The sequence below is a fragment of the Limulus polyphemus genome, unplaced genomic scaffold (assembly GCF_000517525.1).
Source record: "Limulus polyphemus unplaced genomic scaffold, Limulus_polyphemus-2.1.2 Scaffold8044, whole genome shotgun sequence".
NCBI lineage: Eukaryota > Metazoa > Arthropoda > Merostomata > Xiphosura > Limulidae > Limulus > Limulus polyphemus.
In genome coordinates, this window is record NW_013673654.1 from 14514 (window position 1) to 26701 (window position 12188).

The following is a 12188-nucleotide window of genomic DNA, read 5'->3' on the forward strand; positions in this document are numbered from 1 at the left end:
ATAAAACTGGTGAGTTTCAACTGTTCAATAATTTATTGTTGGTAGAGTAAGATAATAAAACTGGTGAGTTTCAACTGTTCAATAATTTATTGTTGGTAGAGTAAGATAATAAAACTGGTGAGTTTCAACTGTTGAATAATTTATTGTTGGTAGAGAACTATACAAAAACGGATTGGTTTCATCTGTTGAATAAATTATTGTTGGTTTAGTGCTATACAAAAACTGGTAGGTTTCAACTATTGAATAATTTATTATTTGTAGAGTAATATAGAAAAACTGGTAGGTTTCAACCAATGAATAATTTATTCATCGCAGGGTAAAATACTAAAACTGCTGGATTTCAACCATTAAATAATTTATTGTTGGTATAGTAAAATACTAAAACTGGTGGGTTCGAACCATTGAATAATTTATTGTTGGAAGAGTAAAATACTAAAACTGGTGGGTTTCAACTGTTCAATAATTTATTGTTGGTAGAGTAAGATAATAAAACAGGTGAGTTTCAACTGTTGAATAATTTATTGTTGGAAGAGTGCTATACAAAAACTGTTTGGTTTCTTTTGTTGGTAGAGTGCTATACAAAAAGTTGTTGGTTTCAACTGTTGAATAATTTGTTGTTGGTTGAGTATTGTATAAAAACTAGTGGGTTTCAACTGTTGAATAATTTATTGTTTGTAGAGAGCTATACAAAACTGGTGGGTTTCAATTGTTGAATAATTTATTGTTGGAAGAGTGACATACAAAAACTGATGGGTTTCAACTGTTCAGTAACTTACTGTTGGTAGATTAAAAAAACCAAAACTGTTTGGCTTCCACTGTTGAATAATTTATTGTTGGAAGAGTACTATATAAAAACTGGTTGGTTTCAATTGTTGAATAATTTATTGTTGGTAGATCGAAATATTAAAACTGGTGGGTTTCAACTGTTGAATATTTTATTTTTAGTAGATCGAAATACCAAAACTGGTGGGTTTCAATTTTTAAATAATTCATTGCTGGTAGATCGAAATATTAAAAGTGGTGGGTTTCAACTTCTGAATAATTTATTGTTGGTAGATCGAATCACCAAAAGTGATGGGTTTCAACTGTTGAATAATTTATTGTTAGCAGATTAAAATACCAAAACTGTTTGGTATCTATTGTTGAATAATTTATTGTTGGTAGATTAAAATACCAAACCTGTTTAGTTTCTATGGTTGCATAATTTATTGTTCATAGAGTGCTATACAAAAATGGATGGGTTTCATCTGTTGAATAAATTATTGTTGGTTTAGTGCTATACAAAAACTGGTAGGTTTCAACCAATGAATAATTTATTCATCGTAGAGTAAAATACTAAAACTGCTGGATTTCAACCATTAAATAATTTATTGTTAGTAGAGTAAAATACTAAAACTGGTGGGTTTCAACTGTTCAATAATTTATTGGTGGTAGAGTAAGATAATAAAACTGGTGGGTTTCAACTGTTGAATAATTTATTGTTGGTATAATGCTATACAAGAACTGGTAGGTTTCAACCGATGTATAATTTATTGTTTGTAGAGGGCTATATGAAACTGGAGGGTTTCAACTGTTGAATAATTTATTGTTGGTAGAGTGCCATACAAAAACTGGTGGGTTTCAACTGTTCAGTAACTTACTGTTGTTAGGTTAAAAAAAACAAAACTGTTTGGCTTCCACTGTTGAATAATTTATTGTTGGTAGAGTACTATATAAAAACTGTTGTGTTTCAATTGTTGAATAATTTATTGTTGGTAGAGTGCCATACAAAAACCGTTTGGTTTCCACTGTTGAATAATTTCTTGTTGGTAGATGGATATATTAAAACTGGTGGGTTTGAACTGTTGAATAACTTATTGTTGGTAGATTGAAATACAAAAACTGATGGGTTTGAACTGTTGAATGATTTATTGTTGGAAGAGTACTATATAAAAACTGGTGGGTTTCAATTGTTTAATCATTTATTGTTGGTAGATGGAAATATCAAAACTGGTGGGTTTCAATTTTTCAATAATTCATTGTTGGTAGATCAAAATAACAAAACTGATGTGTTTCAACTGTTGAATAATTTATTGTTAGTAGATTTAAATACCAAAACTGTTTGGTATTTATTGTTGAATAATTTATTGTTGGTAGATTAAAATACCAAAACATTTTCGTTTCTATGGTTGAATAATTTATTGTTCATAAAGTGCTATACAAAAACGTATGAGTTTCATCTGTTGAATAAATTATTGTTGGTAGATCTAAATACCAAAACTGATGGGTTTCAACTGTTGAATAATTTATTGTTAGTAGATTTAAATACCAAAACTGTTTGGTATCTATTATTGAATAATTTATTGTTGGTAGATTAAAAATACCAAAACTGTTTCGTTTATATGGTTGAATAATTTATTGTTCATAAAGTGCTATACAAAAACGTATGGGTTTCATCTGTTTAATATATTATTGTTGGTTTAGTGCTATACAAAAACTGGTAGGTTTCAACTGTTGAATAATTTATTGTTTGTAGAGTAATATTCAAAAAGTGGTAGGTTTCAACCAATGAATAATTTATTCTTCGTATAGTAAAATACTAAAACTGGTGGATTTCAATTATTAAATAATTTATTGTTGGTAGAGTAAAATACTAAAATTGGTGGATTTCAACCATTGAATAATTTATTGTTGAAAGAGTAAAATACTAAAACTGGTGGGTTTCAACTGTTCAATAATTTATTGTTGGTAGAGTAAGATAATAAAACTGGTGAGTTTCAACTGTTGAATAATTTATTGTTGGAAGAGTGCTATACAAAAACTGTTTGGTTTCTATTGTTGGTAGAGTGCTATACAAAAACTTGTGGGTTTCAATTGTTGAATAATTTATTGTTAGTAAAGTTCTATAAAAATTGGTGGGTTTTAACTGCTGAATAACTTATTGTTGGTAAATTGAAAACTAAACCTCTTTTATTTCTACTGTTGAATAATTTATTGTTGGTAGAGTACTATATAAAACTGGTGGGTTTCAATTTTCAATAATTTATTGCTGGTAAATCGAAATATTAAAACTGGTGCGTTTCAACTGTTGAATAACTTATTGTTGGTAGAGGGCTATACAAAAACTGGTGGGTTTCAACTGTTCAATAATTTATTGTTGGTAGAGCGCTGTACAAAAACTGGTTGGTTTGAACTATTGAAAAATATATTGTTGGTACAGTACAATACGAAAACTGTTTTGTTTCAACTATTGAATAATTTACTGTTGATAGAGTAAAATTCGAAAACTGTTTGGTATCCACTGTTGAATAATTTATTGTTGGTAGAGGGCTATACAAAAACTTATAGGTTTCAACTGTTGAATAATTTATTGTTGGTAGTTTAACAGTTGAAACCCACCAGTTTTTGTATAGCCCTCTACCAACAATAAATTATTCATCTGTTGAATCCAACCAGTTCTTTTATGGCATTATACCGACAATAAATTATTGAACAATTGAAACTCGCCAGTTTTACTATAGTTTCTCTACCAACAATAAATTATTCAACAGTTGAAACCTATAAGTTTTTATATATCACTCTACCAACAATAAGTTATTCAACAATAAAGACAAAACAGTTTTTGTATAGCTCTCTGCCAACAATAAATTATTCAACAATTCAAACCAACCAGTTTTTGCATAGCACCTTACCATTATTCAATAGTTTTAAACAAACAGTTTTGTATTTCATTCCACCAAAAACAAACTATACAACAGTTGAAACCCTACCAGTTTTTGTATAGTTCTCTACCAAGAATAAATTATTCAACAGTTGAAACCTATAAGTTTTTGTATAGCACATAATTTATTGTTAGTAGAGTGCTATACAAAAACTAGTTGATATCTACCGTTCAATAATTTATTGTTGGTAGATTAAAATACTAAAACTGTTTGGTTTCCATTGTTGAATAATTTATTGTTGGTACATCAAAATACCAAAACTGGTGGGTTTCAGCTGTTGACTAATTTATTGTTGGTATAATGCTATACAAGAACTGGTAGGTTTCAACTGATGAATTATTTATTGTTAGTAGAGTATCATGCGAAAACTGGTGGGTTTCAACTATTGAATAATTTATTGTTGGCAGGGTGCTATACAAAACTATTGGGTTTCAAATGTTAAAAAATGTGATGTTTGTAGATGAAATGTTTAAAATAGTTGATTTTGAACTCTATTCTAATATAAGGAATGCTACAAATTCTAAACTTTAACTCACTTTTAATATGTTTATTGTTATGAATATTTCTTATTTTGTTTTTCCTCAAGTGTTAATATTGTTTTCAATTTGGTTTTGGGAACACATCGAGTACACTGTTAATATTAGTAAGGAAAAACATCACCATTTGATTTAATTTTGTGAAAAAATTTTATATGTGTGTGTGATAGAGGATCAATAAGTATTTTTATCATTTAGCTAAAATGTTTAATTCTTTTTTTTTTTCATGTGACCTGGTATGTGTTCTTGATTATTCATACTTTAAGCTTTCACTTTACAAAACTAGTTTATAAAAATCTCAACCAAGTATTTTAAACAAAACCTCTGCAATGATAGTTTTTTAACTTTTCTAACACCAGGATGAAGAGATCACCAGACAAGGTGTAGAGAGAAAGAGGTCTTGGGGACGACTGAGTTCTGTTAATGGTTTAAGTCCTGAAAAACGTGGTGGTTCAGAGTCTTCCAGGTGAGTAGTGAGTGTATTTAATGGTAGTATTATCTAAGATTACAGATTTTAGGAATAGTAAGTGAATAACATAACTGTGCTCACTGAGAAGATTAGGAAGTTGAGAAATTATAAAGATTCTGTAAAATTATAATAAAACATATTGATTTGTATTGAATATATTGTGATATTTCAAAAAACTTTAAATAGGAAACCTTTATTCTTTTTAATTTGAAAATTTTAAGTAACAGAATAAAATACATATAATGGCAACATTGTGAAATATTAAAATACTAAAACAACTGGCTTATGATGTGAACATCATAAGCCCAATTTCTGCATGTGCATATTGTTATATTTATTTAATGTAGTTACTGATCTGTTCTTGGTAAACAGCAGGGTCATGGTTATAATGTTATGTGTTCAATAATATAGTCACATTTCTTGTATTATGCATTAAATGATTTAGTCATCTTTATTGTGTTACATGTTCAATAATGGTGTTATGATTCATGTTCTGTGTTAAGTAATGTAGTCACCATTTTTGTGTTATGTGTTAAATAATGTCGCCACCATTTTTGTGTTATGTGTTAAGTAATGTAGTCACCATTTTTGTGTTATGTGTTAAGTAATGTAGTCACCATTTTTGTGTTACGTGTTAAGTAATGTAGTTACCATTCTTTTTTTATGTGTTAAATATAACAGGAATCTCTTAGAGTTGCTAGAAAGTGGAGACAAGCGTAGAGCTAACAGAAATCACTCGGTAGATGTTGACAAACTGAAACAGGAAATATTAACAGAAATGAAGAAGGAAATTATAAAAATGAAACAAGATATAATCGAAGGTAAGATTCTTCTCATATCTCAAATGTCGATAAAGTGTGCCTTTTTATAAAATGTAAAATATTGATTATTTGACATATTTCCTTAATTTCATATATGATAATTTCTAATTGATAAATAAACTATTCATGAGGGAGTTAGCTAGTACTCAGAAGCGATGTGTTTTTAATACACATTGGTTGTTAGTTGCTGAACATTATTTATTTGATTTCATCTAAATTATATACAATGATTTTATTATATTACATTCTAGAGACATATTTACATTCTTTCATTGATATTTTAGGCAACATAGTCATTGTAGATTTGAAATGTGTATTGGACTGCTCCTGTCTTGTTGAATTGGATGATGATTTGGTTTCTTATGCTAATACCTAGAGGATAGAGTTGCTCAGAGTAACTATCACTACTGAAGTACCCTCAGTTATGTTTCTTAATATTATCTGTTATCATCATTAAATTAAAATTATAATTCTACTTATAAAACTCCACTGTTTAAACACTTTGTATAAAAAGTGGAGAATTGATTGTCTTTGAAACTGTAAGTTGCTAAGCAGATTTTATATTAGGTCACACGATGCTTTAACTTCTACCTGTAATAAATCATTAACAGCAAGGGTACCCAACTTATGAAACAATGCTTTCCAATCTTTATAAGTAAGAATGCAAGAAAAATATAATTAATTAGCTCAATACTCATTACTGGGTTGATTTCCAGTTTAGCTACAAATAGGTAACTTGCTTTGATTGGAAGTTAATATTGATTACTATTCTTTAGAATAATCACAAACAATCAGATTAATTTTTAAAGCTAATAGTATTAGATATAAGCAATAGCAAAACATTCAACACTTATATTTGATTTAAACTTGTACAAGCAATTCAGGAAGAAACTTAAACCAGTTGTTTAATTTTCTGTGAATTGTATTTTTCTCCTCCTATTTTTAATTGTTGCAAGTATTATTTTCCGGTGTGTGTTTTTGTTATAATTACATCTTTTTTTTGGTTTCTTATTAAAGTTATCAGAAAAGAATTCGCCAGAAGGTAGACCTAATGAAAGAAGAAACAGCACAAGCAAACTCTTCCTGTCGCTGCTACCTAAACAAAATATATAATGTCATCGGAGAATAGAGTATGATGTTCTTGTGTGTGGTTGTAAACGATGGCCATATTTGTATTGTACGTTGGCACTTCACATTTGTACTTGAATGCTTGCAGTGCATTGTGTTTATTTATATACTTATTGCTGTTTTTAGGAGTTGTTAAAAGATTTTATTGAAAATTCCAGTAGGTAAATTATTTACACTGAACAGTTGATCTTAATTTGTTAAAGATATGAAGTATTCTATGTTTTACTATTTTTTTATTATATTTTTTATTTTATATGAAACTGTTCATCCACTGATGGCATTCAAAATGTTACCTACTGATGTTTATAAATATGTCTTAAACTATTTTTATATATTAACTATTTCTCATCTATTTTACTGAATCTGGTACTTCTGTAAACCTTTTTTTAAAAAAAACTGTTTGTTTTTCACTTCTTTTATAGGTCAATTCTTGTAGATTCCTCTGATTAACACTGTAGATCTGTAACTAAGACAGCTGTTATTTAGAAAAGAGCGGGAAGATTAAAACTGTTGTAGTCTAGTGACACATGCCCATTAATGAACAAGCAACACTAATCTTCATACAGTACATTACCACACATGTTCATGATCATTCAACTTTTGATTGGATAATAATGGATTCTGAACAAGACACTCTTTTTCTTTGGTATTCAACAAAATGATATCATTAGAAACATTGTTTTCACTTTTAATGATTAGTCTACCACAGGGAAGAATATATATAGATGGTGCTTTAGTAGCCTTCACAATGTAGATATTAGTACTACTTTATAATCACATGAATATTTAATGCTCATTTCTGGTGATTTATCTCTTGAAACTGCCAACTTTTTCATCTAAAACTGTTAGATTTGTTTCTTAAATATCTTAGATATCTATTAATTCTTTCCAGCCCAAAATCTTGTGTTTTTTGCAAGGGCAAATGATGTCATTAAATTTTAAAAAATTCTCTCTAACTTCTTTCCTGAAATCATCCACGAAATAAAACTGTTGTTCAGATTTAGAGTTTATACATATTATTAACATTTGTTTTGGATAAAGTAATAAAAACAAATTCCTAATGGTAACCCTGATGTAATTTTTATTTGGGTAGTAAAAACGTTTAAACTTCCTGTCTGCATAGATGAAACTTAACACCATAGAAAACAAAGCTTCAAATCTGTGTACAGGTTTGTTACTTTTGTAATGTCAAGCACTGTAAAATTCAACTAACTGAATTTTTTGTCTTAGGACTTTCAAACTTCTAAAACTAACCAAATGATAACAATATCATCTGAAAGCTGGGATTGTTTTCTTCCTATTAGTTCAATTACTGCTGTAAAGCTCCCTTTCGTCCTTGAGTTTTTACTCATTAAGTCAAAAGTTTTCCTCTGTCAGATGCCTTAATTCAGATAACATAACTGTACATAATGATTACAGAGTTAACTTTATAAATATGATATGGTAATGTGAATGTTACTTATTGATATTAGTTTTAGTGATCTATCAGATATTTTATTGTAGAATTCCTTTCAACAAAGTGCATTAGGCCTTTGATTACTAAGAAGAGTGTGTGAAATGTAGATATCAGACCAACTGTTATGGGCATGTTCTGCAATGCCATCATCTAAAGCTAAGTCATGTAGTAATTTTTACTTCATTAGAAGTTGTAAATTTATAACAAAGAAAAAATATTTAGGTTCAGAATAATTTAATGGTTATCGTACTTTATGTATTAAGTGTTTCAGATACAGTTTTGTTTATGAGTTATTAATTTTTATTAATACAAACATAGAACTGCTAGAATAATGCCACGAGGATGGAAAGGGTTAAAATATAGCAAATATTTCTTTCATATTTCAAAAACCTTGTGTGAGATTTAAATTAGCACCAAATCATCATGTCAGTATATTAGCGATAACTTCACTGACAGGAAATGTTAATTTAATTTTTAAAAGAAAAACCACTTTAATCACAAAAAAAACCCATAATTCCTTGATGAGTCATTTACAAGAAAAACATCATAATAGAAACGTTTATTACATTTAATATCTGTTTTCATCCATCATCAAGGTTAGATTAATGTATTAAAGTAGGCTAATTCAACCTTATACAGAGTTGTGTTCTAAAAGCTGAAAGGGAAAACAACAGTAATGACAAAGTATAATTTTGTGTTGAAAACTCAGATATTTCAACATTTTTAAGGAGTATATCAACAGGCATGTTTCAAGCAGTTTACCAGAACTAGGTTTCTAAATATTGCTATAAAGTAAGCTTATCCAGGGTAGAAAATAAAATTCCAGATTTTTTAACTGAAATTCAGAGTAGTTTTTAGAATTTCATTCTGAAATGCTTTAACTTTTGTATGAGAGTTTTATGATTTTGTACTTTAGGACTTTTAAAGAAAAAAAATATTTTTGAGGTTAGAAATAGAAAAAAACTATTTTTTGTGAGTCCCTAGTGCTCGCTTAGAAACACCATGAAATTAGTGTTGATGACAATGTAGTGCGTGCTTAGAAACACCGTGAAATTAATGTTGGTGACATCCACAATGTGTAACTATGACAAATATTTTTAATACTTTATAATGATATGATAGAAATGGACTGGTTTCATCTTAATATATTCATTATATCAAAATAAGTGGTATAGTAGTAATATAAAATGCATCCTTTCAGAATCCTCCTCGTATCAGAACAGATATAGACCTCACTTAGCTTTTATGTTTTAATCATACAATTAAGCATGAATCAACATAGATAAATACTAAATCTGTAACTAAAGGATTTCTTTATATGTGTATACTTATATCACTAAATAGTTATTTTTGAATATATGTGCACTGTGAAACATATTCTTCAGAAATAACGTCCTTAAAGGGAAGTGCTAACTTTAATTTTCATTCCTCAAAAGTCTAGTAACAGTTATTCTAAATGACCAGTCTAATCAATGTATTATGTTTATTCTTATATAACATATGTGTGATTATTACTTAATTTCTGAATACTGTTTTAGTTTTTGTACGAGATCTCTCCTTGTGTAGTTACTGATATTTTTCAATTTTTGCTTAGAGTTTCAGGCAGAGTCAGTCTTATTAAACTTTAACAATACAAAAATTACAAGATGTTTAAAGATACTTCACATTTAATTGTCTTTATATGGTGCACTTTTAAAACCATACAGACTGGAACAGTTGTATAATATGGATCCATATTTGTTAGTAGAACAAGTTAACCTTGCTACAAATGGGCTAAAATTGAGAGTAATGTATTCACAGACTCTGCAGAAATCTTTAGGGTTTGTATAGGCATTCCTTTCAGGAGGTTTGAATCAGTTCTAAACATTCCAGTAAACAACAGCTATCAATCCAGTGCTCTTTTGAAGCAAATATCGGTCAAAATTCAAACTTTTCATCTTATTTTTTTACTATTATAAGCTGTATTATGTTTTTAAACGTAGAAATGTTTTTTTATCTAACTCAATTTTTTTTTCAATTAAGAATGAAAGATTTTCATCTTGGAATTCAGCCGACAAAACTACTTCATTGAACCCTTAAGTTTTGTAGTAAAAACAATGTCTTAGACATTTCTCTTATTTCATAGTTTTTTTACCTGCCTGGTTGCTTTCTATTGTGTGAATATAAAAAAATCTGTAAACAGCTTTATAGTTGAGAAGTATAATCAAATTAACAGCAGCTGTTTAACAAGTGGAAATATATTTTATTAAGAACATTATTCATTTCTAAGCAAAGTTAGATTATGATGGGGACCATTTAGCTTGAATTGGAGCAATGAAGTTTGTGATAATATTTTTAGGACTATATTTTCTGTGATTGTTGGTTTGTTATATAGCATTACAAACGTAGCACAAGTGATGTCATAAATAACACAGTATCAACCATTTTAGGGCCTGGCATGGCTGGGTGTTTAACTCGCAATCTCAGAGCTGTGGGTTCAAATCTCCATCCCACCAAACACGTTCGCCTTTTCAACTGAGGGGCATTATAATGTTCCAGTCAATCTCACTATTCCTTGGTAAAAGAGTAGCTCAAAAGCTGGTGGTGATGACTAGCTGCCTTCACTCTAGTCTTTCACTGCTAAATTAGGGACAGCTAGCACAGACAGCCCTCATGTAGCTTTGCATGAAATTCAAAAGAAAATAACCATTTTACTGACCTTAGGCCTTTTTCAAGGGTTCATTGTTTCACAGTCTAGAATTAAAATATGGTATTTTAATATTGGTTTGATATTGTAAAACTTTTTTTCCAAAAATTTTGTTTTATTTGTTGAAAAAAATTCAAATCCTCCCATATGCTTTTTTTCAAAGACAAAATTGTTGCTCCTAGAGAGAATTTTTAACACGAAGTTCAGAAAGTTCACTTGTTTCAGATTTCTTTTAGCTTTCAATTCTGTGACTTCACTCTCAATTTCAGATGATGTATCAGTGTTTTGTAATTATTTTATTGTCATTGTTTTCCAGTAGTTCTGTTGATTATCTGTTTTAATGAAGGTTCTAATTCTTTCGAACATTGAAGTTTATTACTTTCATATTCATAAATACTACCTTGTTGTAATAAAATTGCCAAAGAAAGTCATCTGTAATATTCAACTTTATGATATCCTTAGCATCAGAGGGATACATGTAAAATTCATACATCAAAAACATTATTTTGAACATGACTTAGAATATTGTGGAGAAACTTTGACTTCAAGGTATTGTTGATGGGTGAAAATCTACTTAAGCTGGTTGTTCAAATAAAATAGCTTATTCTGTCAGAGTCGGTTTGTTTACTAAATATTATTGTGGAAAGGTAACCAGATCTGCTTTGCACTGCATACTCCTTGAGTAGGACAATTGTTTTTGATTCAAGGCCATATCACTATATTGTATAAATTTATGTTAACAAACAGTGATTGAAATATTAAGCATAAATTAGAAACTTGATATTTTCTTTTTCCAAAAACTCTATTTAACATGTATTGTCACTCCTGTAATGTTAAGCTTCTCTAGTTTCTAATGAAAATGTGATTCATACTTTACTCTTGAAAACCGTGTTCAACCAATATTAGCTGTTTACTACTGAAAATAGTAATTCTTAATATAGAAGATTTTTGGACCATTGCAAGAGTCAGCGTGTGGAATGTAGTGAAATCTTCCAGATGTTCCAAAGATTTGTACTTTAATACTATGGTGAATAAAAAGTATTCTTTAACTCTGTACAGGACTGTAATGAAATCTTCCAGATGTTCCAAAGATTTGTACTTTAATACTATGGTGAATAAAAAGTATTCTTTAACTCTGTACAGGACTGTAGTGAAATCTTCCAGATGTTCCAAGGACTTGTACTATAATACTATGGTGAATAAAAAGTATTCTTTAACTCAGTACAGGACTGTAGTGAAATCTTCCAGATGTTCCAAGGACTTGTACTATAATACTATGGTGAATAAAAAGTATTCTTTAACTCAGTACAGGACTGTAGTGAAATCTTCCAAATGTTCCCATGATTTGTACTATAATACTATGGTGAATAAAAAGTATTCTTTAACTCAGT

At 29.1% G+C, this 12188-nt stretch overlaps 1 protein-coding gene across 2 annotated transcripts in view; it reads left to right on the top strand.

Moving 5' to 3' along the window:
• Positions 1-12182, top strand: part of LOC106475067 (vasodilator-stimulated phosphoprotein-like) — a 25393-nt gene extending 13211 nt beyond the window's left edge. For both annotated transcript variants that reach the window (XM_013935764.2, XM_022379284.1), the window contains exons 8-10: positions 4597-4703; positions 5388-5527; positions 6545-12182. In XM_013935764.2, the coding sequence (XP_013791218.2) occupies positions 4597-4703; positions 5388-5527; positions 6545-6573 (276 nt within the window). In that variant the 3' untranslated portion in view covers positions 6574-12182. The remainder of the gene's footprint in view (positions 1-4596; positions 4704-5387; positions 5528-6544) is intronic.
• The last annotated feature ends 6 nt before the right edge of the window (positions 12183-12188 follow it).